The 22,558-nt window shown below is 39.4% G+C and overlaps 2 protein-coding genes and 1 long non-coding RNA gene across 3 annotated transcripts; 2 read left to right on the top strand and 1 right to left on the bottom strand.

The window, feature by feature from the left end:
* Positions 1–344: 344 nt before the first annotated feature.
* Positions 345–3,155, top strand: LOC146740477 (uncharacterized). The gene is made up of 3 exons (XM_085501802.1): positions 345–354; positions 775–1,476; positions 2,470–3,155. Exons 1-3 carry the CDS (start codon positions 345–347, stop codon positions 3,153–3,155), a joined length of 1,398 nt encoding a protein of 465 aa, XP_085357928.1.
* Positions 3,156–5,294: 2,139 nt separating this feature from the next.
* Positions 5,295–22,558, top strand: LOC146740476 (uncharacterized). Its single transcript, XM_085501801.1, is given in 13 exon segments — positions 5,295–5,304; positions 5,725–6,426; positions 7,374–8,075; positions 8,644–8,757; positions 12,184–12,254; positions 13,431–14,118; positions 14,944–15,039; positions 15,151–15,865; positions 16,966–17,081; positions 17,205–17,895; positions 18,973–19,015; positions 19,581–19,680; positions 21,882–22,558. Coding segments are annotated over 13 exon segments (4,725 nt in total).
* On the bottom strand, positions 12,133–13,348 carry LOC144348176 (uncharacterized). Its single transcript, XR_013419794.2, has 3 exons — positions 13,262–13,348; positions 13,040–13,083; positions 12,133–12,231 (listed from the first exon to the last, which is right to left on the bottom strand). It is a non-coding gene; the product is annotated as an uncharacterized LOC144348176 (long non-coding RNA).

Raw genomic sequence — 22,558 nt, 5'->3', positions numbered from 1 at the left:
TATTTAAATACAATATATTCAATAACAATATTTTACACTTAGAAAGCATGTGAATGATATATTTTGAAAATGTCCAATGACTGAGCAATTGCATTTTATTATTTGTACACTTTACTTTTAATGTATTGATAGAAAAAGATTATAACAATGAAACACAAGTTCTATGGTATAAATTAGTCATGCAAATATATGAACACACAATCAATTTACCACAACCTATTATAATTTAACGATCTAGCATAAATTATATTGTTTAATAAATTTTTATTCATACTTTATAAATACTTTTTCGTCAAACAACTATAATCTCTTGGCATCTGATGTGAAGGAAACAACACATCAAAATGAATAATGGTATTGCTAATATAGGATATTTCACGTACCTGGCCCACCAGGTCCTCCTGGTCCACCTGGACCTCCTGGCTCACCAGGTTCACCTGCAGCTAATAATGGCAATGTTGTCATGGGAGTTGCTCCTATAACTAATATTATAAATAGGAATAAAGTTAGTATTTCCTACATAATCAGCAGGAACACCTACACATGCAATTATCATTCGAGTGTTGCACTATGAAATCATTTTCTAAAACCCATATATTTCTTTGATCTTGTATCTATTTAATGCTTACAAATTGATTCAAAACAAATGAATGCAATCACTATTGTCATTGGATTTTGGTGAAAGAAAATAATCAATGTTTAGGAGTGATTTTTGTAATTACTGTTACATTCACAACAAACATTACATGAACATTAAGTACATCAGTGCATAAGAGTGGTACTCACTCGTGGTTAATGGAGGTCCCCCTGGTCCGCCAGGACCACCTGGTCCAAATGGTCCACCAGGCCCTCCTGGGCCATATGGTCCTCCTGGTCCAAATGGACCACCGGGTCCACCAGGTTTGCCAATGTCTTCAGGAAGAGTTACATCTGTAGCTAGAGTTGGCCCATCTGGCCCTCCAGGTCCACCTGGTCCCCCTGGACCTCCAGGGCCTCCTGGGCCACCAGGTCCCCCTGGACCCAATGGCCCTAAAGGTTTTCCAATGTCTGTTGGTATCTGTTCTTCCTCTTCAGGTGTTGGTGTTGGCCCACCAGGTCCTCCAGGTCCATTGGGTCCTCCAGGCCCATTTGGCCCTCCAGGTCCATTTGGTCCTCCTGGCCCATCAGGTCCACCCGGTCCACCAGGTCCACCAGGTCCTCCTGGCCCTCCAGGTCCACCAGGCCCCATAGGTCCACCGGGACCTCCCGGTTTGCCTATATCAGTTGGAATAGTTTCATCTGTACCGATGGTTGGTCCACCAGGGCCTCCAGGGCCACCAGGTCCTCCTGGTCCACCTGGGCCTCCAGGTCCAAGTGGTCCTCCAAGTCCATTTGGACCTCCTGGTCCATCAGGACCCAGAGGTTCACCAGGTTCTTTGACGTATGCTGGTTCCAATGTAGGTCCACCAGGACCACCAGGTCCATTGGGTCCCCCAGGTCCATCTACAACATTCGGACATAGATAATACAATTAAGCTTGATAAAACTTCAAAATCTAACTGTTACAATAACAATATCTTAACAAATATTACTCTTTTCACTAAGCAAGAATGTCAATATCATAATTTTGTCATTGGGTAGCAAATTTGTAATTCTGTTCCATGATAATGTATTTAAATACAAAATATTCAATAACAATATTTTACACTTAGAAAGCATGTGAATGATATATTTTGAAAATGTCCAATGACTGAGCAATTGCATTTTATTATTTGTACACTTTACTTTTAATGTATTGATAGAAAAAGATTATAACAATGAAACACAAGTTCTATGGTATAAATTAGTCATGCAAATATATGAACACACAATCAATTTACCACAACCTATTATAATTTAACGATCTAGCATAAATTATATTGTTTAATAAATTTTTATTCATACTTTATAAATACTTTTTCGTCAAACAACTATAATCTCTTGGCATCTGAATGTGCAGAAAACAACACATCAAAATGAATAATGGTATTGCTAATATAGGATATTTCACGTACCTGGCCCACCAGGTCCTCCTGGTCCACCTGGACCTCCTGGCTCACCAGGTTCACCTGCAGCTAATAATGGCAATGTTGTCATGGGAGTTGCTCCTATAACTAATATTATAAATAGGAATAAAGTTAGTATTTCCTACATAATCAGCAGGAACACCTATACATGCAATGATCATTCAAGTGTTGCACTATGAAATCATTTTCTAAAACTCATATACTTCTTTGATCTTGTATCTATTTAATGCTTACAAAGTGGTTCAAACCAAATGAATGCAATCACTATTGTCATTGTATTTTGGTGAAAGAAAATAATCAATGTTTAGGAGTGATTTTTGTAATTACTGTTACATTCACAACAAACATTACATGAACATTAAGTACATCAGTGCATAAGAGTGGTACTCACTCATGGTTAATGGAGGTCCCCCTGGTCCGCCAGGACCACCTGGTCCAAATGGTCCACCAGGCCCTCCTGGGCCATATGGTCCTCCTGGTCCAAATGGACCACCGGGTCCACCAGGTTTGCCAATGTCTTCAGGAAGAGTTACATCTGTAGCTAGAGTTGGCCCATCTGGCCCTCCAGGTCCACCTGGTCCCCCTGGACCTCCAGGGCCTCCTGGGCCACCAGGTCCCCCTGGACCCAATGGCCCTAAAGGTTTTCCAATGTCTGTTGGTATCTGTTCTTCCTCTTCAGGTGTTGGTGTTGGCCCACCAGGTCCTCCAGGTCCATTGGGTCCTCCAGGCCCATTTGGCCCTCCAGGTCCATTTGGTCCTCCTGGCCCATCAGGTCCACCCGGTCCACCAGGTCCACCAGGTCCTCCTGGCCCTCCAGGTCCACCAGGCCCCATAGGTCCACCGGGACCTCCCGGTTTGCCTATATCAGTTGGAATAGTTTCATCTGTACCGATGGTTGGTCCACCAGGGCCTCCAGGGCCACCAGGTCCTCCTGGTCCACCTGGGCCTCCAGGTCCAAGTGGTCCTCCAAGTCCATTTGGACCTCCTGGTCCATCAGGACCCAGAGGTTCACCAGGTTCTTTGACGTATGCTGGTTCCAATGTAGGTCCACCAGGACCACCAGGTCCATTGGGTCCCCCAGGTCCATCTACAACATTCGGACATAGATAATACAATTAAGCTTGATAAAACTTCAAAATCTAACTGTTACAATAAAAATATCTTAACAAATATTACTCTTTTCTCTAAGCAAGAATGTCAATATCATAATGTTGTCATTGGGTAGCAAATTTGTAATTCTGTTCCATGATAATGTATTTAAATACAAAATATTCAATAACAATATTTTACACTTAGAAAGCATGTGAATGATATATTTTGAAAATGTCCAATGACTGAGCAATTGCATTTTATTATTTGTACACTTTACTTTTAATGTATTGATAGAAAAAGATTATAACAATGAAACACAAGTTCTATGGTATAAATTAGTCATGCAAATATATGAACACACAATCAATTTACCACAACCTATTATAATTTAACGATCTAGCATAAATTATATTGTTTAATAAATTTTTATTCATACTTTATAAATACTTTTTCGTCAAACAACTATAATCTCTTGGCATCTGAATGTGCAGAAAACAACACATCAAAATGAATAATGGTATTGCTAATATAGGATATTTCACGTACCTGGCCCACCAGGTCCTCCTGGTCCACCTGGACCTCCTGGCTCACCAGGTTCACCTGCAGCTAATAATGGCGATGTTGTCATGGGAGTTGCTCCTATAACTAATATTATAAATAGGAATAAAGTTAGTATTTCCTACATAATCAGCAGGAACACCTATACATGCAATGATCATTCAAGTGTTGCACTATGAAATCATTTTCTAAAACTCATATACTTCTTTGATCTTGTATCTATTTAATGCTTACAAAGTGGTTCAAACCAAATGAATGCAATCACTATTGTCATTGTATTTTGGTGAAAGAAAATAATCAATGTTTAGGAGTGATTTTTGTAATTACTGTTACATTCACAACAAACATTACATGAACATTAAGTACATCAGTGCATAAGAGTGGTACTCACTCGTGGTTAATGGAGGTCCCCCTGGTCCGCCAGGACCACCTGGTCCAAATGGTCCACCAGGCCCTCCTGGGCCATATGGTCCTCCTGGTCCAAATGGACCACCGGGTCCACCAGGTTTGCCAATGTCTTCAGGAAGAGTTACATCTGTAGCTAGAGTTGGCCCATCTGGCCCTCCAGGTCCACCTGGTCCCCCTGGACCTCCAGGGCCTCCTGGGCCACCAGGTCCCCCTGGACCCAATGGCCCTAAAGGTTTTCCAATGTCTGTTGGTATCTGTTCTTCCTCTTCAGGTGTTGGTGTTGGCCCACCAGGTCCTCCAGGTCCATTGGGTCCTCCAGGCCCATTTGGCCCTCCAGGTCCATTTGGTCCTCCTGGCCCATCAGGTCCACCCGGTCCACCAGGTCCACCAGGTCCTCCTGGCCCTCCAGGTCCACCAGGCCCCATAGGTCCACCGGGACCTCCCGGTTTGCCTATATCAGTTGGAATAGTTTCATCTGTACCGATGGTTGGTCCACCAGGGCCTCCAGGGCCACCAGGTCCTCCTGGTCCACCTGGGCCTCCAGGTCCAAGTGGTCCTCCAAGTCCATTTGGACCTCCTGGTCCATCAGGACCCAGAGGTTCACCAGGTTCTTTGACGTATGCTGGTTCCAATGTAGGTCCACCAGGACCACCAGGTCCATTGGGTCCCCCAGGTCCATCTACAACATTCGGACATAGATAATACAATTAAGCTTGATAAAACTTCAAAATCTAACTGTTACAATAACAATATCTTAACAAATATTACTCTTTTCTCTAAGCAAGAATGTCAATATCATAATGTTGTCATTGGGTAGCAAATTTGTAATTCTGTTCCATGATAATGTATTTAAATACAAAATATTCAATAACAATATTTTACACTTAGAAAGCATGTGAATGATATATTTTGAAAATGTCCAATGACTGAGCAATTGCATTTTATTATTTGTACACTTTACTTTTAATGTATTGATAGAAAAAGATTATAACAATGAAACACAAGTTCTATGGTATAAATTAGTCATGCAAATATATGAACACACAATCAATTTACCACAACCTATTATAATTTAACGATCTAGCATAAATTATATTGTTTAATAAATTTTTATTCATACTCTATAAATACTTTTTCGTCAAACAACTATAATCTCTTGGCATCTGAATGTGCAGAAAACAACACATCAAAATGAATAATGGTATTGCTAATATAGGATATTTCACGTACCTGGCCCACCAGGTCCTCCTGGTCCACCTGGACCTCCTGGCTCACCAGGTTCACCTGCAGCTAATAATGGCAATGTTGTCATGGGAGTTGCTCCTATAACTAATATTATAAATAGGAATAAAGTTAGTATTTCCTACATAATCAGCAGGAACACCTATACATGCAATGATCATTCAAGTGTTGCACTATGAAATCATTTTCTAAAACTCATATACTTCTTTGATCTTGTATCTATTTAATGCTTACAAAGTGGTTCAAACCAAATGAATGCAATCACTATTGTCATTGTATTTTGGTGAAAGAAAATAATCAATGTTTAGGAGTGATTTTTGTAATTACTGTTACATTCACAACAAACATTACATGAACATTAAGTACATCAGTGCATAAGAGTGGTACTCACTCGTGGCTAATGGAGGTCCCCCTGGTCCGCCAGGACCACCTGGTCCAAATGGTCCACCAGGCCCTCCTGGGCCATATGGTCCTCCTGGTCCAAATGGACCACCGGGTCCACCAGGTTTGCCAATGTCTTCAGGAAGAGTTACATCTGTAGCTAGAGTTGGCCCATCTGGCCCTCCAGGTCCACCTGGTCCCCCTTGACCTCCAGGGCCTCCTGGGCCACCAGGTCCCCCTGGACCCAATGGCCCTAAAGGTTTTCCAATGTCTGTTGGTATCTGTTCTTCCTCTTCAGGTGTTGGTGTTGGCCCACCAGGTCCTCCAGGTCCATTGGGTCCTCCAGGCCCATTTGGCCCTCCAGGTCCATTTGGTCCTCCTGGCCCATCAGGTCCACCCGGTCCACCAGGTCCACCAGGTCCTCCTGGCCCTCCAGGTCCACCAGGCCCCATAGGTCCACCGGGACCTCCCGGTTTGCCTATATCAGTTGGAATAGTTTCATCTGTACCTATGGTTGGTCCACCAGGGCCTCCAGGGCCACCAGGTCCTCCTGGTCCACCTGGGCCTCCAGGTCCAAGTGGTCCTCCAAGTCCATTTGGACCTCCTGGTCCATCAGGACCCAGAGGTTCACCAGGTTCTTTGACGTATGCTGGTTCCAATGTAGGTCCACCAGGACCACCAGGTCCATTGGGTCCCCCAGGTCCATCTACAACATTTGGACATAGATAATAGAATTAAGGTTGATAAAACTTCAAAATCTAACTGTTACAATAACAATATCTTAACAAATATTACTCTTTTCACTAAGCAAGAATGTCAATATCATAATTTTGTCATTGGGTAGCAAATTTGTAATTCTGTTCCATGATAATGTATTTAAATACAATATATTCAATAACAATATTTTACACTTAGAAAGCATGTGAATGATATATTTTGAAAATGTCCAATGACTGAGCAATTGCATTTTATTATTTGTACACTTTACTTTTAATGTATTGATAGAAAAAGATTATAACAATGAAACACAAGTTCTATGGTATAAATTAGTCATGCAAATATATGAACACACAATCAATTTACCACAACCTATTATAATTTAACGATCTAGCATAAATTATATTGTTTAATAAATTTTTATTCATACTTTATAAATACTTTTTCGTCAAACAACTATAATCTCTTGGCATCTGATGTGAAGAAAACAACACATCAAAATGAATAATGGTATTGCTAATATAGGATATTTCACGTACCTGGCCCACCAGGTCCTCCTGGTCCACCTGGACCTCCTGGCTCACCAGGTTCACCTGCAGCTAATAATGGCAATGTTGTCATGGGAGTTGCTCCTATAACTAATATTATAAATAGGAATAAAGTTAGTATTTCCTACATAATCAGCAGGAACACCTACACATGCAATTATCATTCGAGTGTTGCACTATGAAATCATTTTCTAAAACCCATATATTTCTTTGATCTTGTATCTATTTAATGCTTACAAATTGATTCAAAACAAATGAATGCAATCACTATTGTCATTGGATTTTGGTGAAAGAAAATAATCAATGTTTAGGAGTGATTTTTGTAATTACTGTTACATTCACAACAAACATTACATGAACATTAAATACATCAGTGCATAAGAGTGGTACTCACTCGTGGTTAATGGAGGTCCCCCTGGTCCGCCAGGACCACCTGGTCCAAATGGTCCACCAGGCCCTCCTGGGCCATATGGTCCTCCTGGTCCAAATGGACCACCGGGTCCACCAGGTTTGCCAATGTCTTCAGGAAGAGTTACATCTGTAGCTAGAGTTGGCCCATCTGGCCCTCCAGGTCCACCTGGTCCCCCTGGACCTCCAGGGCCTCCTGGGCCACCAGGTCCCCCTGGACCCAATGGCCCTAAAGGTTTTCCAATGTCTGTTGGTATCTGTTCTTCCTCTTCAGGTGTTGGTGTTGGCCCACCAGGTCCTCCAGGTCCATTGGGTCCTCCAGGCCCATTTGGCCCTCCAGGTCCATTTGGTCCTCCTGGCCCATCAGGTCCACCCGGTCCACCAGGGCCACCAGGTCCTCCTGGCCCTCCAGGTCCACCAGGCCCCCTAGGTCCACCAGGACCTCCCGGTTTGCCTATATCAGTTGGAATAGTTTCATCTGTACCGATGGTTGGTCCACCAGGGCCTCCAGGGCCACCAGGTCCTCCTGGTCCACCTGGGCCTCCAGGTCCAAGTGGTCCTCCAAGACCATTTGGACCTCCTGGTCCATCAGGACCCAGAGGTTCACCAGGTTCTTTGACGTATGCTGGTTCCAATGTAGGTCCACCAGGACCACCAGGTCCATTGGGTCCCCCAGGTCCATCTACAACATTTGGACATAGATAATAGAATTAAGGTTGATAAAACTTCAAAATCTAACTGTTACAATAACAATATCTTAACAAATATTACTCTTTTCACTAAGCAAGAATGTCAATATCATAATTTTGTCATTGGGTAGCAAATTTGTAATTCTGTTCCATGATAATGTATTTAAATACAATATATTCAATAACAATATTTTACACTTAGAAAGCATGTGAATGATATATTTTGAAAATGTCCAATGACTGAGCAATTGCATTTTATTATTTGTACACTTTACTTTTAATGTATTGATAGAAAAAGATTATAACAATGAAACACAAGTTCTATGGTATAAATTAGTCATGCAAATATATGAACACACAATCAATTTACCACAACCTATTATAATTTAACGATCTAGCATAAATTATATTGTTTAATAAATTTTTATTCATACTTTATAAATACTTTTTCGTCAAACAACTATAATCTCTTGGCATCTGATGTGAAGAAAACAACACATCAAAATGAATAATGGTATTGCTAATATAGGATATTTCACGTACCTGGCCCACCAGGTCCTCCTGGTCCACCTGGACCTCCTGGCTCACCAGGTTCACCTGCAGCTAATAATGGCAATGTTGTCATAGGAGTTGCTCCTGTAACTAATATTATAAATAGGAATAAAGATTGTATGTCCTATATGATCTGCAGGTACACCTGCTCATAGCAATGTACACTGATTCAAAAGTGTTTCATAGTTATTTTCAAAACTTGTTGGTCCCATTATTTGAGTATGGTCTGCATACCTATCAGGAACACTATTCCATGAACATTTGAAATGATTCCCTGTGAAAATTATTGCCATTAAAAAAAATTGGTGATAAATTATATATGGTTCACTGCAAATAAGATGTCATTTCAGTGTAGGTTTTCACTTGAGTCACTGATATTTGGTTAGCAAAATTGCATGTCAATTTGTATTGAGTAAAGCCAAGGTTTTAAAATGGTGGTCTGAATGACAGTTTTGCAACAAGGTATCAATCGATGAATGTTGCAAGAGACTAATATAGCTACAAACTATTCAACCTGCAACATGTGAACACCATTTCATGAAATGTCTGTAGTTTTATAAATGTATGTGTTGACTGGCATGATCATGATGAAAAACAGTACTAGTCTATAGATCCACTGACACATGTCTCATTGATATATATAGTTTCTTCATCTTTTGTTATCAAAATTATAATACAGGGATGAGAATATTTCACCGACCACTAGTAGTGAGATGGTTGTTGCATATGTCCAGCCCAACAATTTGTAGGCAAAATCATTCAGAGATTCATCAAGATTAAGTGGGGGTGGGTCTTGGTTGCTTTTTCTCAGGCTATTTTGGTTGATGCATGTGTTAGCAGAATGTAGTTTTATGAAATAGACTTTGATATTCTTTTGTCGTGCAACTGAATATAACTTTCAGCAATGGGAATGAGTTTATTATTGTCTAATTTACTCTACAGGTGTTTGTAGCAACCATACAATTGCAGTATTTGTCTTGAGGAGGGAATGGCGTCTTATCAGATGAAACCAATAACAAACTCTAGATTCTGTGCACATCATCATCGCACCTAACTGCTACAAATAACATTAATACAATAGTCAGCATTGACTTATTGCATCCATTAATAAATCTAGGACAAATAATGGCTACGATATGTAGTATTGTTTGATTGGTTGGTTGACTGTTAGCAGAAAAGCGAAATGAATCTCTGTTGTGTATATCAAGATTTGAACTTTCAAAATAGATTTGTCAAAATAGATTTGTATAATGAAATCAGAAAAATATATTGCTACCATTCATTATTATTTAAAATAATATTAGTATTGCTATTGTCGTCTCACTACATGTGTGTGTTATAGTCACTTTTATATAATAACTCACTTAAATTTTAAACCATGTGGCAAAGATAAAATGCCAGTTAATTTCAGCTTTAGCAATGTAATGACATTTTTAAATCAATGTGTGTTTCTTCCGAAGACTTGTAATGGTAAGGTTTGTAAATTAATAAGTTTGTGGTATAATTATAATGTAAAATTAGCATACCAACTATCCGGTAGTCATTTTAATAAAACAAAATATCCACTCTACTCTAAATAAATATTCTCAAAAGAAACTATCATGTACGACTGCCATCACATTAACCCCGTGCTTATCAACACACATACATACACATACAAGGCCATTGGGCCATTTATTTAGTTATGGTTCATTCTTAATAATAAAAATTAAAATAACTTAATAACAGCTTTTCCACTGTGACTATGATTATATGTCATGTGTCTTTTATGCTGTTGACAGATGATAATAAAATCTATTTTCTTACACATTATGGACAAATTTCATCTTGCACCACTTCTGATAGTTTTATAGAATCTGGAATAGAAATAAATCAATACTATTTAGAACACAAATAAAGATTTTAATGATGGTTAGTTCATAACATTTTTTATAATTAAGCATAAATTATTGTAGATAAGCTGGTAGATCACCATCATGGTCTGATTAGTGTGTGTAGTGAGAAAATTATTTTTACATTAATGAAGGCTGTTCGTACAATAGACAATTTCTTCATAATAATGCGATATTTAATCTTACATGTCATAATGCCAAAATTATTGTTTTGACTGTTGAGCAAACCATGCAACAACCACAACTTGAGACGTTACCAAGGTTTCACTCGATAATTTATCGAGTGTCATCAACGGTACTTAGTACACATCACGCCCGAGTCAAAACTTGTATTTATGATTTCCATTAGTAAAGGATTGCGGAAAATTCATGTTTATCAACAAAAGTGTTGCACATGTGCAGCATGCAACCACGCCCTTTAAGGAAAAATGGTTGCCATGATGATATGTGTTACTCATGTAATAACACATACTTTAACAAGTTCATTCATTAGAAAAATATATTAATGGTAATACTTTACTGTTTAATGCGCATTTGAGTGTTTTTTATGAACTATTAAGAAAAAAGTTTACGTATATTAATTACCTGATCACAGCAAACAGTTTACCATCGCAATAATAAAGTATCCACTCATTGTATTATATCCTAGCTCTTGATGTTCAAATAACTAAAACGCTTCATTTGTGTGAATCTAATAAAATAAAATTGTATAATATTAAAATCACTAATAAAATCAAAATACCAACCACTACAGTTATTCTATTATAATTGGAGTTTGGAACTGAAAAACAATCCTATACTGGCCGATAGTACTGTTTTAGGCAGATTATAATAAACTAATAAACAGTTTATTTGCTATTTCAGTAATATATTGTGTTTAATAGATAAAAGTACATGATAGAGTTGTGTCTATGGTAACAATAATTGTTATCATAAGTTATGTTTTATTGATCCATCATACAATTACTACAATTGTTGGTGTATGTATGTTTGTATTAGAAATATGCCTCTAATGGAACAAAATAATACAACTTGTCTGAATAACGACAGCTTTAAAATCTACACTCGGTGTACAAATCTCTTGAATTCGTAACTACATGTAATATGTTTAAATGTATTCTGTTATTCATTGGTATAAAAACAAAAATAAACACATCAACGTTTTAAAAAAAAAAACAATGAATGTCGAATAAATTCAAATTATATACCGGTATATGCTCATTTCAGTCATAGCTTAATAAATACTATCATGTTATGTGTCCAAAATCACAGATACTGATGTATGAAAACAACCTGAAAAGTTCATATTGCAATAATTATAAATTATGAAACATTGTTCTTACCTGTTTTATCTGCACCAACTGAAAATTCTCTTTGATTGATGGTCCATCTTGGTCCACTTAGACTATTGATTCTTATGTCTACCAGCATCACATGCAGCTTGAAGATTATTTATTTTGATGTTGTATACGCGCAGAATGATATATACTCATTCTATCATGGTACCTCATTCATTGAATAATCATAAACCGAACATACTGTACACAACTAATGCATTCATTCATTCATTTCTCTCTTTCTTTCTCCTTCTCTATTTCACTTTTGCTTTCATACTCTTTCATGACATATTATCTTTCTATTTACTCACCAGTGGGTGCAACTCCTGGAATGCCAGGTGGTATCTTCGGTGCAGGTGTAGCTATGAAAGAGAAACATTGTAAAGTTAATACTAATCAGTTTTCCATAAAAAAAACAAAAACATTTTCCTTTGTTACACTAGTTTTTTTTTTTATATATATATATATTTTTTTTTGTGCCAGGCGACAGTTCCGGACATTAAGTGTCACTGTTGTCTCTCCTGACTTTTTTTTTGTATGTGCAAATTGCAAGTGACGACACATAGTGCATTTTGCCACAGAAGTCATATTCATGTTTGGGACTACATGACAGGGCTGTGTGGCCATCTCTCTGTCAAATGGCAATTTGTAATGCGCTATCCTGGCATCAACCAGGCCCGGCCGAACACAAGCACCTGTGGACCTTAACCAAGGTTCCTCCAAAGTCGCATTCGTTAGTGAATGAATCTCGGGAAGTGGAATTGGCCTTCCCATTGAGTCTGTGGCACACTCACCCAGGGTAGGGGTCGACCATTTTGATGTTCAGCCTAAGGTAGGATTTGAACTTGGGTCTACCGATCATGAGTCTGGTGCGACAACCACTATGCTACCAGTGACCGGTTACACTAGTTTCATATAATAACAATCAATCAGTAGTCAATCAATCAATATTTGGTTTAAACAACATCATCTACATAACAGTGTATATTAAATTGTTCAATAATGAATATAATGGACTGTGAATCACATCAAATCGTAGATAACTTTGTCTGACTCTTTTTTTTTTCATTAACATACAATATACCCATCTCATCCAAGTTCTTGTTCATTCTAATTACAACATTTGTTTTACCACACAGTACGGTACATATTCTACAAATCGGAACTTACCACAGTCGAGGTGTGTACAATTCAAAATTCCACTTTCACAGGTGCTGAAAGGAGAAAATTTAACAAACTTCAGTTCAGTAAAAACACAAATTAAAATGATACAAATATTACATGGGTTGGAGTGCATATTAAATATATTTTACTTTCTGGATAAATGTTTACTAACTTCAGAGCAAACTATACTTTAATAGTTAATTAGTATAACTAATGTTATAGTCTCACCAATTATTACAGTCAGCATGGAACATTGTATCTTTATCAATGTATTGTCCAAGTGGAGGTACTGTAGTAACTACTGGGGTCACTGCTGAGAATATAAACAGATAGTTAAAGTGAGCAATTGCAGTATTCAAGATAAAGAATCTGATATATCTTATAAGATCTTGCCTAGAACCATGAAGATTTGCAGTACATACCTATTGTAACTACAGGACCGCCAGGGCCTCCAGGGCCACCAGGTCCATCTGGTCCACCAGGTCCACCTGGTCCACCAGGACCTCCTGGTCCACCGGGTCCTCCTGGTCCTTCAGGTTTGCCAATTTCATCAGGTAAGGTTATTCCCTGTGGTAAAGAAGGCCCATTTGGTCCACCAGGTCCATCAGGTCCTCCTGGTCCACCAGGCCCACCAGGTCCTCCAGGACCACCTGGTCCACCAGGTCCACCTGGTCCCAAGGGTCCTAATGGTTCACCAACATTATCTGGAATTTCTGGTTCTTCTTCGGGAGTTGGCGTAGGCCCACCTGGTCCACCAGGTCCATTTGGCCCACCAGGTCCATTGGGACCCCCTGGTCCATTTGGTCCTCCTGGGCCATTTGGTCCCCCAGGACCATTTGGTCCACCTGGTCCACCAGGACCTCCAGGTCCTCCTGGCCCTCCGGGTCCTCCAGGACCACCTGGTTTACCAACATCAGGTGGTGTTGTCTCATCTGTTGCAAGAGTTGGTCCTCCAGGACCTCCAGGTCCACCAGGTCCACCCGGTCCACCAGGCCCACCAGGTCCTCCTGGGCCACCAGGACCAAGTGGTTTGCCGGGTTCACCAATGTCTTCTGGATTCACTTCAGGTCCACCAGGTCCATCAGGTCCATTTGGTCCTCCAGGGCCATCTTAAAATATAAAGTATCATAAATTTGTAGGTCTTGGCACACACATTGATAATGTTGGGCTTGGTTTTTGATTTGTCTTTTTTCTTGTTGTTGTTGTTGTTGTTATTCAATGTTATTATCATTTCATATTTCTCTAAAAAACTATGGTAATGGTCCAAAATAAATAAAACTCTTGCTGATTTTTTGGGGGTGATATTTCATGAATACCATGTTGTCCCAGTTTTTACATCCGGTATTTTAGCTGGAACTTTGCACATATCATTATTATGCCATTGACAATCAATTTACAAACATCTGGTCACATACCATAAGGTAATTATGATACAGTTAATTTCATGTCTGGATATATGATCTCATGAACAATACATAGGTATATTGGTCACAAATTGTCCAACTAACAGACAAAGAAGAAGACAGATGTAGGGATTCAGCAAATTTTATGAATTGCCAAGTGTCTTGAATCAATAAGGCACATATAAAATTCTCAAAGATCTATTGTAGAGTTGTATTATTTGTTATTTGAACACCTCTGGCAACAGACGATGTGTTCTAATTAAATATGCATCACTGACAGAGAATAATGCCAAGCCGAGACCTCATTAGGAACCAAATAAACAAAGTGTTGACCTAGAGATTATTGTAACAAGTTTTCAGCTACAAATCAAATTTTAAACTAGTTTTTGCTTGGGCTAGGTACCTGGTAATTTTAACAATATTCACTGAAGGATATGTTATATCTGTGCCTACACATGAAATGAAAAAATAGTTATGTGCATGTATTATGAAGGATTTGGCATTGACACTTACTTGGCCCTCCTGGTCCACTTGGTCCACCTGGTCCCCCTGGTCCCATTGGTCCACCTGGTCCTCCTGGTTCACCAGGTTCTGCCATTGCAGGTGTTATTACTACAGACAGATACATATAAAGGCTTAAGCAACATATTTGGTACACTGTTACATGTATTGTGCATTTATTTAGTTATATAGTTTATGATATATACATTCAAGTTTTACCTGTACTCAGTTCAGGTCCACCCGGACCACCAGGACCACCAGGACCAAATGGTCCTCCAGGTCCACCAGGTCCAAATGGTCCTCCTGGTCCATATACACCACCAGGTCCGCCAGTTTCACCAATATCATCTGGTAGAGTTACACCAGGAGGTAAAGATGGGCCATCTGGTCCACCAGGTCCATCAGGTCCCCCAGGTCCACCAGGTCCACCTGGTCCCCCAGGACCCCCTGGTCCTCCAGGACCACCAGGACCCAATGGTCCTAATGGTTCACCGACATTATCTGGAATTTCTAGTTCTTCTTCTGGTGTAGGTGTTGGTCCGCCTGGTCCACCGGGCCCATTTGGTCCACCTGGTCCATTTGGACCTCCTGGTCCATTTGGCCCTCCTGGTCCATTTGGTCCGCCAGGGCCATCAGGCCCACCTGGTCCACCAGGCCCGCCAGGTCCCCCAGGACCATCTGGCCCACCAGGACCTCCTGGTTTTCCCACATCAGGGGGTGTTGTCTCATCTGTAGCAAGGGTTGGTCCTCCTGGTCCTCCTGGTCCCCCAGGGCCTCCTGGACCACCTGGACCTCCCGGTCCTCCAGGTCCACCTGGACCAAGTGGCTTCCCAGGATCTCCAATGTCTTCTGGATTTACTTCAGGTCCACCTGGTCCATCAGGCCCATTTGGACCCCCAGGTCCGTCTTTACAAAAGACAAATAATGAGTATATTATAACAGTGTGGTATGTATGGTTTAAGAACTAGTATATGCCATATTCCTCAAATAATACTGTATTCATTTCAATGTTCCTTATAGAATAGAATAATATAACAAAAATAAAAGTTTCCAAAAATAATAGTACAGCAACATATCTAAACACGACAAAATACTACTAGCCATCATATGTTCCTCAATTAATACTACATGTACTGTGTATTCATTTCAATGTCCCTTATAGAATAATACAAAACTTTCCAAATAATAGCGCAGTAATACATTAAGCAATATAAAATCTGAACCAGATTTGAAAAAAGACGAGAAAATTACACTTATCTCTTTTTTTATTTATACTTCTAGGGGAAACAACATATCAGTTTACTACACTTATCTTATTGACAGATCTTTGAAAGCATATTTACTGTCATCTGGTTCTCATTACTTGAATTGAACTTTGACATTTTATATTGATTGATGAAATACCATAATTTAAAAATGATCAGATAAAAATTGTGTGAGTTAATGTAACCACAAGAAGATAATTTTCATGCAATATCTTGAAAAATATACACAGAACATGAACCAAAATGTTAGTTGAGATCCCAAACAGGTTAAAATAACATCAAAGTTTTAAAGGAATTGGATCAAACTGTTTAACTACAAAAAAACGTTTTACGACAGAATCAATGACAACATATTGAGAGATATAGTTGTGGAACAGCATTAAATAAACAAAATGGCCACCGGTTGGCCATTTTGAATCAGATCATCAAATCAATACATCTGTATATTTATGGCATGATGTATAAATGAATATTTAAAATTTGAGCATCAGTCAAAGCATATCAGAAATATGACACTAAAACCACATTTATAAAAAATAAAATAGCTGCCAGCCAGCCATTTTGAATCTGATCTGAAAAAAAAAATTACATGCATCTATGACCCATAATGTCCAAAGTATGTACCAAGTTTGAACAAAATCCATATGTAAACACACAAGAAATGTTTGATTTTGATTTTGCACTACAAAAATAGCCGCCATTCAGCCATCTTCCCCTTAAATGATACAGACAAGGTAATAAAGAACTATTAAATTGTTTGTAGAGATTTGAAACAGATACAATACGTACTTGGCCCTCCTGGTCCATCAGGTCCACCTGGTCCTCCTGGTCCCATTGGTCCTCCTGGACCACCTGGTTTACCAGGCTCTGCCATTGCAGGTGTTATTACTGCAATAAAACGTTTATACTAAATTGTTGTATATTAGGTATTTGAGATGCTGTAAACAAGTACAATACAAAACAGTAATTTAAATATAAAATAAAATATTACTTTACCTGTAGTCAATTCTGGCCCACCTGGACCTCCAGGACCACCAGGTCCAAACGGCCCTCCAGGACCTCCAGGTCCAAATGGCCCTCCTGGTCCAAAAGGTCCACCAGGTCCACCACTTACACCAATGTCATCAGGTAAAGTAACACCGGGAGCCAATGATGGTCCATCAGGCCCTCCTGGTCCATCAGGTCCACCTGGACCTCCTGGCCCTCCAGGACCCCCGGGCCCTCCTGGCCCACCCGGTCCACCTGGTCCCAAAGGTCCTAATGGTTCACCAACATTACTTGGAATTTCTGCTTCATCTTCCGATGTTGGAGTTGGTCCACCTGGTCCACCAGGCCCATTTGGTCCACCAGGTCCATTTGGACCACCTGGTCCATTTGGTCCCCCGGGTCCATTTGGTCCACCAGGTCCATCTGGCCCACCTGGTCCCCCTGGTCCACCTGGTCCTCCTGGTCCACCAGGTCCCCCAGGGCCATCTGGCTTTCCCACACCAGGTGGTGTTGTCTGGTCAGTAGCAAGAGTTGGTCCTCCTGGTCCTCCAGGACCTCCTGGCCCTCCTGGTCCACCAGGTCCTCCAGGTCCTCCTGGTCCACCAGGACCAAGCGGTTTTCCAGGTTTGCCAACATCTTCAGGATTTTCTTCAGGTCCACCAGGCCCATCAGGTCCATTAGGTCCACCAGGTCCGCCTATAATTCAGTAAATAATTATATTGACTTTGAGTCAATCAATGTCAGAGAGGGGAGATAAACAATTTATTGAGGAACGAGAAACATGAAATCTATTTCCTATTTGTATATAATTATTTCATCACATATACTTATGCGCGCATACATGTATGTATACATTATAATATCACATGTGACATGTAATCATGCAGCAAGTGCAGTCATTATGGTCAAGTAAATAGACTCACAATGAAACCAATATCTCTATTGTCCCTGAAAGTTTTGTTTTTAAATCTCTGACCTACTGATAAATGCATCAAACAAAATTTAAAAGCTTCTCAAAATAAAAACACTACCTACACTATAATCCACCTTACTATTAATCCACCCTTATGCCTGACGATTCATGGTTAAAACACAAACAAATAGCCCAACAAATTATTATTTAATTCACTAAACTTAATAAGGCATGTTTATATTATAATGGTTATGGATCTGAATGCATCTTGTCAACCACTAACTTAAAATTGTGTATTAACATATTGGTTATAATTTTTGCAATCGATACAAAATATATTTCTTGATAGTTATGATTCGTACATACAATTAAATAGACGAAAACAGACAATAACTATTACACAGATGAACAAGTGACTTGAGGTATTAGTACTATAATAATAGTAATGACTTCACAGTTGGAGAATACATTTTAATATTTAAAAGTACCATACTTCCACGATCATAAGCCTATGTATGTATGCCTATATATGTAAAATCAGGAAAAGTAAGTATAAACTCGAGGACCACCTCAGGAAAAAATATTTTTTTTTGGTTTAACATTGTGACCACTTTACCACCCCCGAAAAATTATCCAAATTACATTTTTTATTAACCACGCCAGGCTCGGGGAAATATTTTTCTTTTTTGAAGAAAAAAAATGCGAAATTAGTTGTCATTGATTTCTTCAACACTTTTACAATGAAGAAATAAACATGTTCATAAAAGTACACACATTTTATTACAATATGCGAACTCTCGATGGAAAGCAATTCCCGCCATGATTTTTTCAGTATGATTTGACCTGAAACAACGTCCTTTGACCTCACAGGTCATGGTCTTTTTGGTCGATTTTATGGTCGATTTTTGAAGATGTAATTTGTTAACACGATGCGGAAGTCAAGTACCGCCATGTTAAAATGCGACCTGTAGCACTAATTTCATGATTTTTTTCCTAAAAGGAGCAATTATTTGAAAACCTTTCCATGAATGCCAAAAGGTCATGTTGAAGAACAGTTTACTTATTCATACTCCTTTCATGATTGTCTCAATGGACACAAACGATGTCCAATGACCAGGTTTCACGACTTGACGATAAAATTTTTGGCATTTCAAACGCTACTACTAAATGAAATATGGATTACTAATCAGTATTGCAACATTGGGGATTATCCTGAGTAAATAACAGAATAGAAAGGGTGTGAACCATATTATGTACGTTCGCCATGCACTTAATGCAAATTTTCTCATAAAAGCATGAACCAAACTACAGTACCAATTACAATTTTTATGCAATGACACACACTTTTCACATGCATATTTTAATGAACGTCATCGACTCCCAGTGAAAACACCCTGGGCTTATAATAGGAGATGCCCTTAACTTATACACAGGAAGGGGCTTATGATTATAATTCTTGTCTTTTGATTGAACTGTAGTTAGTCTTACCTGGACCTCCTGGACCTCCTGGACCGCCTGGTCCACCAGGACCTTGTGGTCCTCCTGGTCCACCTGGTTCCCCAGGAGCTGCAAATTGTGGTGTCACAACTACAAATTAAAAAGTACATAACAGTAAATGTTTCATCACCATTTGAGAAGGTGAATATAATAATCACAACACATACAATTATGAACGATAAATATCATCAAATTTACCCACCTGTAGTTTTCACTAGTGATACAAATGTGAGAGTAACTCCTGTAAATGCACTCATGTCAAATGGACATCTACATTCTGATTGGTCAACACATTCACCGTCTTGTTCTACTGTATCCAATGGGCATCTACATCCAGGTACGCATGCGTCAGGGTCTACACAAGATCCAGGACTGGATACGTCATCGCATGTAGCTGGACATACTTCAATTTCACCACAGTCAGTCACATAAACTTTACCATCAGTACATTCCTCATCTCCTAGAAAGTAATTATGATATTATAACAGGATAATCTACATACACTATTCGTATGATGAATTAGGAAAGTCAAAACTTGAATTGAGTGCAAAGAGTAGAACTAACCAATTTTTCAAGAAATTGGAGAATATATTTCATTAGAGAATATCACTTTGGGTTTTGAAAATTCAGTGACAGACATGGGTGGCACAAAGTTGGGTTGTTCAAAACATCAATGTCATTTTGATCTGTATAGTCCTTATTAAAATTAATATACATTTTAGATGACAAATGACTTACACATCCAAACACAGTTAACAATATAAACGATACTATTTCGCCCAAAAACATAACTTTGATATCAAGTGTGTGTAATGAAATGGAATGATATATTACATACCTGTACAGGAGTCAGGGTTACATGGCTTGCTCTCAATATCTATACCGTCACATTTGTCACTTATCACCCCTGTGATAGGATTTTCACAATCTCTACTCCTTCGTTGTACACCACCATTACATGTAACAGAACAATCTCCCCATGGTGTCCATGGCGACCAAACATCTACAGGTGAATATTCCGTGTAAGTTAGTTAATTTAGCCATGATTGAAACTACTGTTCAAGCACAGCGATTGTAAGTAAACTAAGATTATCATATTATTATCATGGACCTCAAGTCTGTTGCAACAGAAGTAAAACATCAGGTCTCAATGTCAAACGTCAATGTCATTTGATGTGATTCATACATTCTCAAATATGGTAACACTGGAAAAGTATACCGCTATCTATATTGTGAGTAATGCAGAAAGGGAGAATGGATGTTACCAGCATGTAATAGAGAAATTATCATTACTGTTTTTGAGTTCTTTTAATTTCATGTGCTTTAACCACAGTTGACGCAGACACAACAAACAATTCATACAACCATGTCACAATATCTAAGTTGTACATATTATATGTGTGGTATGGAGCATATAAAATAACTTTAGCAAATAACCTGGGATATTAGATGACTGCTCCAATAGATATGTTATTCGCTCAGATTACTAATTAAGTTTCTTTTACTCTATTTTCCTCTCACTACATATTCACCATGAACATACTCACCAGAAGGAGCTGTTGTCACTTCTGGAATACTTATTGGTACACCCGGTGTTGGAGTGGCTATTGGAGAGATAATTATGCCAATATCAATGATTTATCAAGAAAACCAATTTAGATTTAAAAACCAATTAATATTATATTGAATATCATTAATATTCTGTCCATCAATACAGTAGTCTCTTTTTAAAAATCACATCACATGGCAGATATCATGGTGACAATGTTTTTTTCTGCGATAATGTGTTTGTGCATTATTAGTAAGTATACAATGCATTACTCACCACAGTCGAGGTGTGTACAATTCAAAATTCCACTTTCACAGGTACTGACAAGTAAAATAACAAATGGATAACAGATTACTATCTCACACAAAAAACTACATCATATTATATATCAAGTGGGTTTAAGTTCATCATAAATTTTTTTTTTTATCTTGATGATCTTTACCAACTTACAAGAGTGAAAATTTTTTAATGTTTTATGTTAAAAAATTAATTTTAATGTTTTAGTCTCACCAATTATTACAGTCAGCATGGAACATTGTATCTTTATCAATGTATTGTCCAAGTGGAGGTACTGTAGTAACTACTGGGGTCACTGCTGAAAATATAAATAGACAGCAAGTAAGCACTGGCAATGGAAATCCAGAAAGCATTTAAAATGATGAAATCATGTACAATTTTGCTTTGAACCATGAAAATGTGTAGCTGTTTGCATACATACCTACAATAACAACAGGACCACCAGGGCCTCCAGGGCCACCTGGACCATAAGGCCCACCAGGTCCACCCGGTCCACCAGGACCCCCTGGTCCATTTGGTCCTCCAGGTCCATCAGGTTGACCAATATTTTTAGGCAGGGTTATTTCCGCAGGCAGAGAAGGTCCATTTGGTCCACCCGGCCCATCAGGCCCACCTGGTCCACCAGGCCCACCAGGTCCTCCAGGACCCCCTGGCCCTCCAGGTCCACCTGGCCCCAAGGGTCCTAATGGGTCGCCAACATTATCAGGAATTTCTAGTTCTTCTTCTGGTGTGGGTGTAGGCCCACCTGGTCCACCAGGTCCATTTGGTCCACCAGGCCCATTGGGGCCACCTGGTCCATTTGGTCCACCTGGACCATTTGGTCCCCCAGGACCATTTGGTCCACCTGGTCCACCAGGACCTCCAGGCCCTCCTGGCCCTTCAGGTCCTCCAGGACCACCTGGTTTACCAACATTAGGTGGTGTAGTCTCATCTGTTGCAAGAGTTGGTCCTCCAGGACCTCCAGGTCCACCAGGACCACCAGGACCACCAGGCCCACCAGGTCCACCTGGACCACCAGGACCAAGTGGTTTGCCGGGTTCACCAATGTCTTCTGGATTTACTTCAGGTCCACCAGGTCCATCAGGTCCATTTGGTCCTCCAGGGCCATCTTAA

The sequence above is a fragment of the Saccoglossus kowalevskii genome, chromosome 7 (assembly GCF_978046115.1).
Source record: "Saccoglossus kowalevskii chromosome 7, keSacKowa6.1, whole genome shotgun sequence".
Classification (NCBI taxonomy): Eukaryota; Metazoa; Hemichordata; class Enteropneusta; family Harrimaniidae; genus Saccoglossus; species Saccoglossus kowalevskii.
Note: the sequence above shows the minus strand (reverse complement) of the source record. Positions and strands in the feature narration are given on the sequence as shown.

What these genes read in the sequence shown, in the direction of transcription:
- LOC146740477 (XM_085501802.1), top strand. An exon ending in AGGTCCATTGGGTCCCCCAG is followed by an intron (nt 1,477 to 2,469) that starts GTCCATCTACAA and finishes CTGGTCCGCCAG; the next exon opens with GACCACCTGGTCCAAATGGT.